At 34.9% G+C, this 14,355-nt stretch overlaps 1 protein-coding gene across 1 annotated transcript in view; it reads left to right on the plus strand.

Moving 5' to 3' along the window:
* Nucleotides 1-14,355, plus strand: part of HECTD2 (HECT domain E3 ubiquitin protein ligase 2) — an 87,844-nt gene that overhangs the window by 4,097 nt on the left and 69,392 nt on the right. Inside the window, exon 2 of the mRNA XM_030924152.1 lies at nucleotides 9,824-9,953. Within this exon, the coding sequence (XP_030780012.1) occupies nucleotides 9,824-9,953 (130 nt within the window). The remainder of the gene's footprint in view (nucleotides 1-9,823; nucleotides 9,954-14,355) is intronic.

Genomic DNA, 14,355 nt, shown 5'->3' on the forward strand with positions numbered 1-14,355 from the left:
GAAGTTTGCTTATCAGCTGTGTATAAATGGGGTTGATGGAGTCCCTGGGACAAAATGTAACTACCAATTATTGGACATCTTTTATGTTTAGCTTTGTACTAGGTGCTACAGAAAATGCAAAAAGACAAGGTTTTAAAAAATGGTCTCTGCCTCAGGGTATGCAGGGTTAACACATGAAAAGCAAAGCAATATGTAAAAGCCACAAAGAGCCATAGAAACAATTTGTACTATTGGAGATTAGAGAAAGGAGATCACTGTATGCAGAGCTATGAAGAAAGGCCTTGAAGTAAAGGTAATTATTTAAGCTGGCTGGCCATTGAAAAATGATAGGATTTGGATAGGCAGAGGAAAGTGGGCAAAGTAATCCAGTGACGAAAACAACATGAGCAAGGCTTAAAAGGAAAAATTAGTAATAAAGTGAGCCCAGTGGAAGCATGCTGGGAACTTGTGGGAGGTAAGAAAGATTGCTTGGGGGCTGGAGCCAGATCACTAGGCAGAGAAGCATAGACAGTTTTTTTTCCCCCCTGTGGTTAGTGGGAAGCTATTGGAATTTCTGAAATAGAGGAACAACATAATGAAATCAGTGGTAGTGTATAGTTAAACTGAAGGAGGAAGAAAGTGAAGAAGAGAGCTTTGTAGCTCATGCCTGAAGCAATGAGTGGAGCCACTAAGGTGGTGGCCGCAGGACAGAGTGTAAGGGATGAGAGCATACACACCATGTGGAACCTAACTAGACAGCAGAAATGAAAGAGAAGAAGCATTAATAAAGGAAAAGGACTCTGAGGTTTCCAGATTAGGTCAATAGCATTCCAAATTAGAGAGAGAAAGAGAGAGAGAGAGAGAGAGAAAGAGAGAGAGAGAGAGAGAGAGTGTGTGTGTGTGTGTGTGTATACGTGTACTTAACAATAATATACCCAGCTAGGTATTTGGAACAATCTTGTATGGAAAATGTTGTGCCCTTTGTTCATTATGCTCTAAACAAGAGGTGAGATGGGAAAGAATGAATGCTATGGTGATGATGTTTTAAGTAATTGAAGAAACTACAGATATTACAAATATACAAAATAAGTGTGTATGACAATAATAGCTACTTATTGAGTGCCTACTCTGTGCGAAGCATTTGCCATGTATTCTTTTATTTAGTTAAATAATGGAACCAAAAGCAATCACAACAACCCCGTGAGGAAGATATTTTCCCACTTCACAGAAAAGGAATCTGAGAGTCAGGTTATGTGTACCTTGCTAAGGAGTAAAATGGCTAGTCAGGGACAGTGGTTGCTTTGTAACGGAGATGTGTCTGACTCCTATTCTTTGCCCAATTCTGAACACTCTGTATCTGTGGTCATAGGTAATAGGGGCCATGTGGTACAAAGAAGCTGCACCTATGGCATTAATTCTAGTTTAAAAAAGAACTTGTCGCCCAGTAACAAATTTGTTCAAATTTTTGTTACTGGAGATAGAACAATCATGGGAAAGATATGTTCTAGGATATCTAATTGCTTGTTTATGGTATGAATAGATCATTAAATTATATGTAAAATCAATCTGATTGAAGCAAAATAGTCCAAGAGACTTAATACATAAAAAGGGAGGGCTATGACTGTATAAATACATACCCACCATGTCTTAAGTTTGAGTGGGTTGTAAAGTCTCTTTGTCAACTTTTTTTTTTAACTACAAAGTCATAATGTAGTGCTTGCTTATTTTCCCCTTCATGAATAGCCCATTAGGACACAAATAATTTATAACTATATTTAACAATTGGAGAAAAGCAGTTATTATAAATTCTGAGCCAGAGAACCTCCAAAAAAGTCAAATATAAAGTTTGTAACTCTCCATCTATAAAAGTTTGTAACTCTCCATCTATAAAATGGGGAAAATAATAATTGAACCTATTTCATAAGGTAGAAATGAAGTCTAAATTAATACACATAAAACATTTAGAAAAACACCTTGTACAAAGTAAGCACTCAGTGTTAGATGAGATTATTAAAGTCGTGTGTCACATAACAATGTCCCAGTCAATGACAGATCACATAATCTGAAGGTGGTCTAATGCTTTTGCTGTTTAAATATGTTTAGATGCATACTTAGTGTTACAGCTGTCTACAGTATTCAGCATGGTAACATGCTCTATAGGTGTTTGTATCCTATGAGCAATAGACTATATCATATAATCTAGGTGTGTAGTGAGCTGTACTATCTAGATTTATATAAGTATACTCTGTGATGTTTGCACAGCTACAAAGTTGCCTAATGAAGCATTTCTCAGGAAATATCCCCATTGTTAAGGAATACATGATTGTGTTTACAAAGCAACATCTGTAGCTGAAAAGCTGTTTGTAAGCCAGCCAGCCCTTTCTACTCTACTCCTGTCCTGTGGATTTGGTACTTTCCTTCACAGCCTTCTATATCAAGCATCAGGCCCTGTTTCATTTCCCTATTTTTTCTGCTTTTTTTTTTTTTATAGTTTTATAGTTAACTCTGACTGAAGAATCCCTTCTTGAGTGGTAAAATGTTATATTGATGAGCTATATCAATAACTACTTGTTTTTAAATTGATATCTGTAACTTAGAGGATATCTGTGTGACATTCTAGTGAGCTATCAGAAAACATTTTTTTGAAATGAATAATTAAATGAATGTGCCTTTTGAAAATAGAAGTTATTGAGATTTTACCAATTCAGCTGAATTGAAAAATCAGTCTGAAATTTGAGTCTGCTTAATATATTTCAAAGTAACTTGGTTTTGTTCTAGATGTTTTTGTTAAAAAAAGAACAAGACTCTTAATTGGTTGAGGAATTTTGACTGGATCAAATTGCATATTTTAAAAGTAATATTTTACTGTTTAAGCATAATGTATTCATGTATTTTTATCTTTTCCTGTATTATAAAATAAATGAATAAAATCTCTGATGCCACCTTGCCTTCCTAATGATAAATGAACTGAAATTTCTGAGCTTCAGGACTAACGTTTGTAGGGCTAATTTTCAGTCATCTAGATGATCAATTGCTTTGATTTTTGTGTGTGTGTATGTGACAGAATTTTGTTTCAGAATCCACATCCTTATTTCCTAGTCTCCATTTAAAGATACGATTTATATCACTTAAACCAATTCCACCTGGGCTGGTGCTATTTAGGTTGGTAGGGAAGTTTCCACCTTGAAAGTAGCTGAGTTTTCATATCTTAGTAGAAGGATGGTAGAACAAAGTTAGCGTTTCATGGTTTTATAACCTACCATCCTAATAGGGAACTGTGAAAAAACATACAAAAAGAGAAACAAAATATCTTTACCCAGGATCAGGGCCTAAAATAGTCTCTTTGTAGACTCTAAATTATATCATTGGCTCCAGGATGGCTCTGATTGGTAGTTTAGGTCAGTTTATTAAAAATTGGTAAAACAGGGTATCTTAAATGTTTTCTATTTTAACTTGAAACCTATAAATATGCATTTGTCAGTTTTTTTGTCATAACCTTTGTTCAGTATCTCAGGAAGCTACTCATTCTTTTGAAAAAGTAGTTTTTATATGCATCACAGATTCCTGGACTCATTGAGACTAAAGGGTGAATTTTATAGACATAGACGTTCAATTTAAAATATTTTAATTCAGAAACTCTAAGATAGTGAGATATGGCTTTTAAAGCATTTCATGATGGAACAGCCAGCACTTACTCCTTTTTTCAAGGATTGGGTTAGAATGGGAAGAAAAATGTTGATCTTCTAAGGCAACTTTTGGAGTATAGAGGATGATCAAAGTAAATTTTACCAGAATTTTGAATATAGTAGCACTTGTTAGTCAATTCAGAAGCGATCATGGAAAACCATGGTTATTCTTACTAGCATTGGTAGAAAAATATGATGAAGAAATTGGAAATTTAAGATTCAGTCTCTTCCTCAGTAGAGGTTGAAAGTAGGAACTCATGTATTCAAATAAAATTTAAAATAAGGTTGAAAATATTTAACTATATGTTAATAGCAGAACAGGTACTCTAAGTATTTGTCCGTTTAAATATCTTGAGATTATGTTATAATCTTACATATAATCTATGTGATTATATCATCAAAAAGACCATTGAAGCCCACATTAGGTACTTGTGAAATAAGATTTTTGATTAGTTCTTGTAATTACTACATTTTTCTGCTGTTTGCAACTTTTACTGAATTCTAGTTTAATAAATGTATAGTCAGCCTCTGCCTAGAGAATCAGGTCTATTATTTATTATGCCAGGTTGAAATATTTTGAGTATTTTTTTCCCTCAAAGAATTCTTAGTGTTTTTCCCTGTGTTCTCTATTTGTACTTATCTTCAGTCTGGAACAGCTGGTTGAGTATCCTGCTACTATCTATTCCTCAACACCCCCAGCCCACTGTAGGCTGGCCACATTCCAGGCCATCATCTTTAGTGTTCTTCTGTAGGACTCATAGATAACATTTACAAAACTCATGAAGCCAGGTGTAATAGCTGTGGTCCAAATTTCAGAAGGTTTGTAAAGTAATGTTCTTTAACATTTAATTTAGTCTGGAGTTTGATGTCGTATTAATACCCAATAACTTCTTGATTTGATTCTCTAATATTAATTATTTTGCCATTGCACGAAATGATGCCTGTTGTTTTTCTCATGGAAGTGTTAGGTTGTAAGACTTCTTTTGTATAAGCTGATGTGGGGCAACTGGTGTTTTGAGTATTTACTTTTATGTTCTATCAATGTGTGAGAGTGTCTATGATTAATTTCATGTCATCTCAAGTACAACGTGTCAAGAGCACAATTATTTTACAAACGAGAGACTTATTAGACCAAGGAATTTTTTTTATGTTGTTTAAGCTTTTATGATTACAAAAAAAAGAAAATCAGGCTGGGCTCAGTGGCTCACACCTGTAATCCCAGCACTTTGGGAGGCCGAGGCAGGCAGATCATGAGGTCAGGAGTTCAAGACCAGCCGGACCAAAATGGTGAAACCCCATCTCTACTAAAAATACAAAAAAAAAAAAAAAATTAGCCAGGCATGGTGGTGTGTGCCTATAATCCCAGCTGCTCAGGAGGCTGAGGCAGGAGAATCACTGGAACCTAGGAGGCAGAGGTTGCAGTGAGCCGAGATTGTGCCTCTGCACTCCAGACTGGGCAACAGAGTGAAACTACATCTCAAAAGAAAGAAAGAAAATCAGCCTCTCTTTGGCAAAAGAGAATTTATTGGAATGAGGCACATAGATTGGAAGCAGAAAACAAACAGGAACAGAGACTGGCTGTTTTTTGTGCCTCTGCTGTTCTCTTTTAGCTAGTCAGTCTTTTCCATATTCCTCTGTCTAAAATCTCGAAAGACCTCTGATTGACTTACTAGGAAGCATCAGTGTCCATCATGCCAAGCCAGCTAATACATGGCTACCCTAATTGCAGATGGGCTGCCTCTTAGTTGAGTGCCTACCTCTGCTCTAGTTCACAGCCATTCCTGCACAAAGAATAACAGCAATGCTATGGGGACCACTAGTGGGGCAATTTAAATAGAAGGGAACATTAGATGGCAGCCATGGTAATGCACATAGTAGATCTTCCCTCAGCCTTTGCATTCTAACCCCCTCAGGCTTTTTTCCCCTTCAGTAAAGCTTCTGAGTCATCCTTGCTCATTGCTTGCATTTTCTAACTTCCCATTCGTTTGTCAGTTTATTTTGTATAGTCCCTGCCACCACCGTTACCCTAAATCTGTTGTCTCAGCTGTCCTCAAGATTTCACAGTTGCCCCATTTCAGTTAGGCACATGTTAGACCTAACCACTCTTCATTATTTAAGATTATTGACCTTTTTTTTCTTTTCTTGAAACTTTATCCTCCCTTATTTTTAACACATCACTTTCTTCTGGATTTCTTATCTCTTTGGTCATTCATTCTTAATCTCCTTTGCCAGGTCATATCATACATCCCAATATTTCCCACAGTTCTGTCCTTATATTATCAGGTGTGTCCAATCTTTTGGCTTCCCTGGGTCACACTGGAAGAATTGTCTTGTGTCACACATAAAATACACTAACACAAACAATGGCTGATGAGATAAAAAAAAAAAAAAAAAACAAATCACACACAAAAATGTATAATGTTTTAAGAAAGTTTACGAATTTGTGTTGGGCCGCATTCAAAGCCGTCCTGGGCTGCATGCACCCTGGGGGCTGTGGGTTGGACAAGCTTGTTATAGGTTTTCTGTTGCTATATTACAATAACCCTGTTATAAAAATTCATTATTTTGTCATGCAAAGCATACTTTTGCCTAGTGAGCATTGGTTCCTTTTGTAGTTACTCACATAGCATGTTGATATAACCCAGTCTAGAATTTTCTTCAAAGATACTCTCTTCTATACAGTGAGGTGTCAAAATATGCCTATTCTTCTGAAATTTGAAGAAACCTTTTTACAATGTTTATTTCATTTACTTTATAATTTATGGTAGGATTTGTTCATTCTCATTATGCTTCAGACTTACACTTGAAATAGCTGTTAACAATTTGGTCATTTCTGGCCCAGGCTGTCATTCCTCTTCATTCCCTATTATTACTATCTCCATTCAAATTTCATTTCTTCCGGTAGGCCTGGTTTAGCTTCCTGTATTTCTGCCCTTTATTCTATTCCCTAGACTGCTACCATAGTGATTTTTTTCTAAAATACAGATATGATCGTGTCATTTCTTGCTTAGAAGTCCTCAATGATTTTTCTCTATCTCTGTGCAGGATAGAATCTATACTCTGTAGCCTGCCACTACCTACCTTCCCAGTCATATCTTGCTGGACCTTTCTCCCTTTCTGATTCTATATTCCAACTACACTGCTCCCTAAATCCTACTGTTGCTTAGTCTTAGATAACATTCATGACAGTTGTCAGTGAGAAAATGCCCTCTATATATTAAATTATTGTAGATATTTACAGCTAAGTTAACAAAGGTCTGTTGATGAGGGACCATTTGTTATACAAGCATGACTAACCTTCTTTTACAAATTGGTTACTTTCTTATAACTGTCAAATTCGTGTGTCCAATTTGGCATTTGTTCCCACTATTATTAAGATTTTCTGAGAGAACAAAATATACAAATAAGCAAACTTAGCCCCAGTTGTTAATAAAATTCTTATTTAAGCATCCTAATGTATATAATAAGGAATGATTTACTTTTTCAAATATGTAACCTGTTTAGATTTCATTTTCCTAATCAACACACTAGTTTTGTGTACTTGAACAAATTGCTTTAATTTACCAATATTATGCAAATTACATAATTTACTGACTATTTTATAGAAAGATACTGTGTATCACTGTCTTATCTCTCTTTTCCATTTTCTCTCTTTGAGACTCTATAAATCCACTAGACATTAGAACTGATAGTTGTTGAATAACTGTTAATTGAATTCTTAATTTTTATTATTTGGAGATCCCACAAGTGAACTAAGCAATATTCTTTGAGACCTCTTTTATTAAGAAGAGGTGAAGGAAGGGGGAAGAAAAGAAAAGAAAATGTTAAAGTCTTTCCCAGATGGCTTAGGACATCAGAAGTTTCCCTAAAGTACGCTTAGTTGTTCTGCTTATGTAATATTCTCTGGTTACGTGAATTGCTCCTAAAGCGATTAAATTTAACTCAACATAACATCTATAAAAGTAGAGATTACATCAACCACAAAGGGTTGTTGTGAAAATAGGCTGATGTGTTCAACAGACCTACTGTCACATGCTAAGCCCTTAATTAGTGACAGCTGCTATAGTGAGAGACTGTAATGTAAGTGTTAAGAATACAGATTTCATGGTCATTCAAACTGGAATTTGAATCCTGGCTTCCCATTTATCAGCTCTGTGAACATGGGCATGGAAATTCAATTTCCCCATCTATAAAATGGGGTGTAAATACATATAGGAATGTTATAATGTATTAAAGTGGCTACTGTGGTAGTAGGTATATAACAAGTACTCAACAAATGACTTGTTTCCTAACACAGAAATACTAACCTGGACATTACTGAGCTGAAATCTAGCCAAGAATCACGGACCAAGCAAACATAAATTACAGTAAAATCTATGAACAGCCAAAAATGTCACACCAAAAAAATGCATATGTGTTTTTACTTTACTCATGAAGGTGTCCCTCGGGTTCCCATTTAGTGTCCATTACATGTCTGTTGCTTGTTAGGTCACTTTAGGTGAGTCTCATACAGTTCCACTTTCCTTTTCTGTGAGATAAAGGAGTTAGCTAATTTCTAAAAGTCTCTTAATTCCAGAGACTTTTTAATTCTATGTGTATAGTATCTGAAATTTATTCTCTTTGGGCTCTTTTATATTAATTTCTTTAAAAAGTAAATTTAAAGTATAGCACCTATGCACAAGATTCACTGTATGACAAGCTCTGTGATGAACTTCTAGTCCAGTGTGAAGGGCCAATATTAGAATGATTATAATTTTAGTGGAACAATGTAAATAAATTACAAGAATAAATAAGAATGATTGGTTTTATAGAAATGGTGAACACTGGAAAAAGCTTCAGAAACAAGTTGTGATAGGCTATGCTGCAGTTACAAATTAGCCCCAAGTTTCAGTGTTTGAAAACTGTTAAGGTTTATTATTGCTAATGGTATAGTCTAACATTGGTCAGGATTGGCTGTTTCACATAGTCACTCAAGAACCCAAGCTAACAGATGCTCTAACATCTCAACTCAGCCTGGATGGTTGCCACAGTCGAGGAAAAGAGAGAAAAGCTAGAGTTTTGCCCCAGTCTTAAATGCATTGGTACTTTCGGACTCAGAAATGACAGGTGTCATTTCCACTTGTGGCCTATTAGAATTAATCAGATGGCTCTACCTAACTGTAAGATAATGGGGAATTTAGCGAGCATAAATGCTTCTGCTATATTATATGAGTGAATTCTGAAAAGGTAAATGGCAATCAGTCTGGTGAATTAAGGAGGAGATGAAAAAGAAACTCTTCCTCTACTGTGAAAGTGAAGACATTACCTTCAGAATTAAAAAGTGGATGTTAAAGAAGTTAGCTACTGTATTCTCTTAAGCATCTGGAAATTGAAACATAGTATAAAAACATCTCAGAGAGCTGAGAATAAGCCCTGAGGCAGCTCTATAGCTTAATCTTGCGCTTCAAAGTATGTGTAAAGATTTTTTATATAATTACAAAGTACTGATTAATTAAATATGTACTATGAATTTTATAGGGTTGTTATTTTGTGAAAGATGTGTTAATGAATAGATTCCATGTTTTAGAAGATTGCTGTTACCAGTGCCTAAGGATCTCAAAGTGCTTAGCACTACTTCTAAAAAAAAAATCCTGGTATACCCAATCACAGTGCTTAGAAAAAAATAAATTCTAAAGGGTTATCTTTTTACCTGAACTTATAAAGTTACATCAAATGAGAGGATAGCCTTCAGTGAATCAGCCTGTAAGGTATCACATGCATGCTATTTATTAAAAATAATATTTATAGAGATCACAAAATTAGTATTATTTAAATGCATAGTTAAAGTAGTAGTTAACATTAATGGAGGGTGTACAATGTGCAAGAAACAATGCTAATTATATGCATTATCTCTGTTAAATCTTACAATAACTCTGTAAGATAGGTACTGTTGTTATTCCCATTTCCAAACTTCTCAATTTGTAAGTGGATAGATAATAAGGCTGTTTCATATATGAGACAGTTAAGTCCTAGAAAAGGTAAGTCAAAGTCATATACGTTTTTATCTATTGTCTACTCTTCATCAAATTAAAATCTCTTATAAGTGTTTGTGATTTTTGCAATAAAATAATGTATAGGTAGTAGGACGTATACTGCAATGTTAACTTTTCTGTTTTTAGGGTTTGGACAGAGGAGCCAAAGGCCAAATTTCCACTTTCAGCAGTTTTATTTCAGCTGTTAGCCCGAAGAAAGAAGCCGCTGAAAACAGAAGTTCACCTGCACATCTTGTTTTCCCTAACATCAAGAATGGTAAATAATTTTTAAATATATTTTGGCTAAACATATATCATTAAATTATTTGAAAAGTAGACGTTAATTATTCAGCATTGTTCTGATAGGTCTAGTTAATACAACAAAAAGAAACTATATATGTATTTACCAGAAGCAGCAAAATCTTTATTTTTAGGTAAATGTTACCTAGAGTAAGAGAATGAAGTACAAAACTCATGAATAATAAGCAACTTTGATTAGAGAGGTGGCTACATTATAAATAAAATAATGTACATATGTATTTTCTATATTATGTAAATGTATGTATACAAATATTTAATGGATATCCCATATTTGAGCAGTAATCAATAAGAAGACTTTATGGAAAATATATGAAATACTTAGAAGTAAACCTAAAAGGAAATGTGTAAATCTATTTGGAGAAAGCTATAAAACTGTTATCTAAAGACTAAAAGGTAGTTTGAATGGAAAAGCTTATAGATATTATAAAGATGTAACATAGGTGAAAAGATAAATGGAAAAAATGTACATTATTTATAGTAGTGATATTTGAAGCAATCTGCATTAGCTAGCTAAATTACGTTAATCTATACTGCAAATATTATGCTTCTATTAAGAAGAATATGATATGTATGTAAAGTGACTAGGAGAAATGCCCACAATACATTGTAAAATGAAAAAAGTAAGTTACATCATTATAGGTAGAATATGAATCCAACGTTTTCAAGTGCAGGGAAACCTTTTGTACTTTGAGCGTAGAAGGGTGCTCACCAATCTGTTAATGGGTTCCTCAGGGAGGTAGAATTGTGTGTATATTATTAATGTTTCTTATGTAACTCTATATTGTTTTATCACAGAAAATGTACATTACTTAAATACTTCTAAGTTCCCCTCACCTTGTAACAAGACAAAACAAACCTTCAAAGGCATAAATGCCCCTCACACCCTAACCAAGCAAAACAAACCTAGAAATATTTAAGGACATAGTTTCTGGTAAATCACCCATGTCCATAAGCTGCATGTGGTATAAATTATTCTTGCACAGAGATTTTCTGTTTGACATTCTAAGCCAGTGCTAGACCTGTTCTACATTCTTATAGGTTAGTATTTATATTGCCTCATTTTTGAACATTTGCCTTTAATAACTTCTTTCTTTTATTTATTTGCACACACACACACACACACACACACACACACACACCCACACACACCCACACACACCCACACACACCCACACCCCTCCATCATGCCAATATTGCCCTAAGGAGGCACCTTTGAGTTCACACTCTGATTTCTATCTACTCCATTCTTTCTATACCAATGTCTTGATCTCTGAAGTCAGTTTGCCAACTCATATGCCTACAAGTTTTGAGTGGCCATATTGACTCTTAATATGGTCCACTTATTTGAGCTTCCATCAATGTCTGCTTCCCTCTCATCTGCGCCTGTCTTGTGGAATCTGGACTTACCCCCAACTTGAACTTGGGGTATTTGCATAAATGACTCTGACTCTAGATGAGCAGACCTTTTAGCAGACTTCCTGTATCTTATTAGAACTCCTGGTACTGAATTTTCCTAGCTGTTCTATCTGGATGCCACCTGAATTCAGTTGTGACATGGAGTTTATTTGTTAGGGGCACTGCAGAAGTAATTCTTTCATTGAATAGAAAGTTAGACTACATCTTCCAAATGTAAGCATGTTTATAGTTCCTTGATGTTTTGGGAAGCTTCTCTTATTTTCCAATAAGATTGTTTTCTCAAAGATGCCTCATTCTTGGCAGTTATTATAATTTTCCTCCCTCTTCTCTGGTAGCAGGACCTATGCTGGGTTTCTCTAACAGCTTGTTTCCCTGTCTGATCAACTGGTATTAAGGAAACTGCAAAAACCCAGCGTGGGTTCACCTAACAGCTGAGGAATGCCTTTCCTCCCTGTGGATCACATGTCTAAGTATGCCTGTCAAATTGGCTGTCCTTTTAGAAATATGTGAGAAGTGTAGGAGTTTTACCTACTGTAACAGCTGCTAGTGATGATATCTCTTCAGAGAAACAACCTGGATGATAAGTGATAGAGGAGAGAAGGTTAGCACTACATCCTCCCTTACTCTCTTGTGTCTTCCTTTTTCTAAAGTTATGATGCCCCTTTCACACTTAATTGAAACATTTTTAAGTAGCACAGAATATCTTTAAAAGAAATGAAGCAATTCTTCCCCAAACTTTTAAAAATGTCTTTCCAGTCTAGGTAGTTCAGAAAAGAGTAGCTATGAACTCTGACATTTACCTTGAGAGCAAGCTCATAGCCAGCTCAGCCCATTTCATGAGTTTAGTAAAACCTTGATATGACATAATGAATTCTGTAGTTTTTACACACCCTGGAGAAAAGCATACTGTGATCTTTGTCACTCTGAAATAGCCAGGGAAGAACAAGTGGTCTTCAGCTGAAATTGTGATTGGATCTGTGTTTGAGTCCTGTGATCTTCACAGGTCAAATACCCCAGAGTTTCACATTTTCTCTAAGAGCAACTTTAGAAGGGCAAGTGTTAGAAGAAACCTAGCACAGGGCTTGCTATTTGCGGAAAGCAAAGGACTTGCCACATAAGGATTCCTACCTTAGAAGAAGTATTTTCAAGTCCCAAATAACTCCATCTACATGTTTCCTTAAAGAATGAACTGGTTTTAGACTAAATCTCTAAGATCTTTCCCTAGGTCAGAGTGGGTAACTTGGATTTGACTTTTCTTAACTCTTCCTATGGGAAGAGTAATTTTTTCTTTTTTATATTAAAGATAACTTTTTATTGAATAGATAACACATGTATGTGTTTCAAAAATCAAAACTATAAAAATAAATATGTTTCAGACATCTCACTTTCACTCTCTTTTCTGTTGTCTCTTGTATTCTTTCCTGTGGTTTTTCAGGCAAATGCAAACAAATATAAATAAATATTCTCATTTTCCACCTTTGGTGGGTAACTATATATGCATTTTCCAGAACCTTGCTTTTTGTCCCGTTCATGTATTCTAGATATCTTTCTGTATCAGTACATAGAAAACCTCTTTATTATTTTTTACAAATATATTCCATTGTATTGGATATACATTGTATTAGAGTAAGTAAACTGGATTTATTTACTCAGATCCCTATTAAAATAAGTGATTTGTGTCCATTATTTTGTTACTGCAGATAATACCATAATGAATGACTCTGTACATATGTTGCGTTGTTCATCTGCAGGTATATCTATAGGATATTTCTAGAAGTGGGGTTGTTGGGTCCAGGAGTCAATGCATGTACAGTCTCCTTGAGTTTGAATCCATCTGTTTGTTTCCAGGACCTAGCATTCATGGTACATGTAGTCTATACTTAGTTAATAATTTACTGAATGAAGTAATGAATGGGAGGCACTTTTTCTGGGTTTCTGGCATGTTTACCCTGTTGAAATGTTAAACCGATCTCAAGGCTGTAATAAATTCTGTAATTTATGTCCAGATTAAGACATCTATTTCACTGAAGATAACTTTATAGAGAGGGGACTTTTGAATATTTTTATAACTAGGCTCATAAAAGAACATTTCACCCGTGCTTTTATCACAGTTTGACAAACACACATCATTGAACGTAGTAAAAAGTACATCTCTAAAATCTAATGAATGTATTTGCTTTATTTGGCTCTGATGGCTAAAGTCCTGTGAGTCAGACTTTTTTTTCCCTGTCTTTCTTCCTTTCTCTCTCCCACCTTCAGTTTTATTTTTTGCCAAATGTTCAGAAAGTCATCCTATAGACAATAATGTAAAAACCACTTGTTATGACTAATCCATTCTGGTCTTTCCTTGTTTCAGCTGCCTGCCACTACTGAAGTAGTCATAAGCAGCACCAAAGTATTAAACTAATATAGGGATCCTTCAACTTGTATCTCATTTATTATTACCTGGCTGCTACTCACACATTGTCAGTTAAGAACCGAGTGTTTAACTCAGCTACTACCTATAACTGCCAATGTGATCTTAGACAGATAACTTAGCCCTCTTGTTTTTTATTGTGTCAAAACATTTATAGAATGAGGAAATTGGGCGTGGTGAGTCATAAAGTGTCATTTTACACCTAAGTTTTATTATTTAAATGGTTAATTTTCCACTATATTGATTTTGCTTGATGCTTGCTGAATTTTTTGTTGTTCTTCTTCTTCTTTTTTTTGGACATCTTATAGTTTAATGGCTCCTACACCCATGTTAATTTAGTTTTCCATTTTATTATTTGTTTTTATACATAGTATAAGGTTTGGCATTGTTCATTAGTGGGAATAACATGAGTTTTGTAGCTTCTCAGGCTGGGTTTGAATTCTGGCTCTGTAACATACAAACTGTACAATCCTAGAAAATTTATTTAACCTCTCTGTGCTTATTTTCTCATCTGTAAAACTGGATA

This window comes from Rhinopithecus roxellana, chromosome 19, assembly GCF_007565055.1.
Source record: "Rhinopithecus roxellana isolate Shanxi Qingling chromosome 19, ASM756505v1, whole genome shotgun sequence".
In the NCBI taxonomy this organism is placed as follows: Eukaryota; Metazoa; Chordata; class Mammalia; order Primates; family Cercopithecidae; genus Rhinopithecus; species Rhinopithecus roxellana.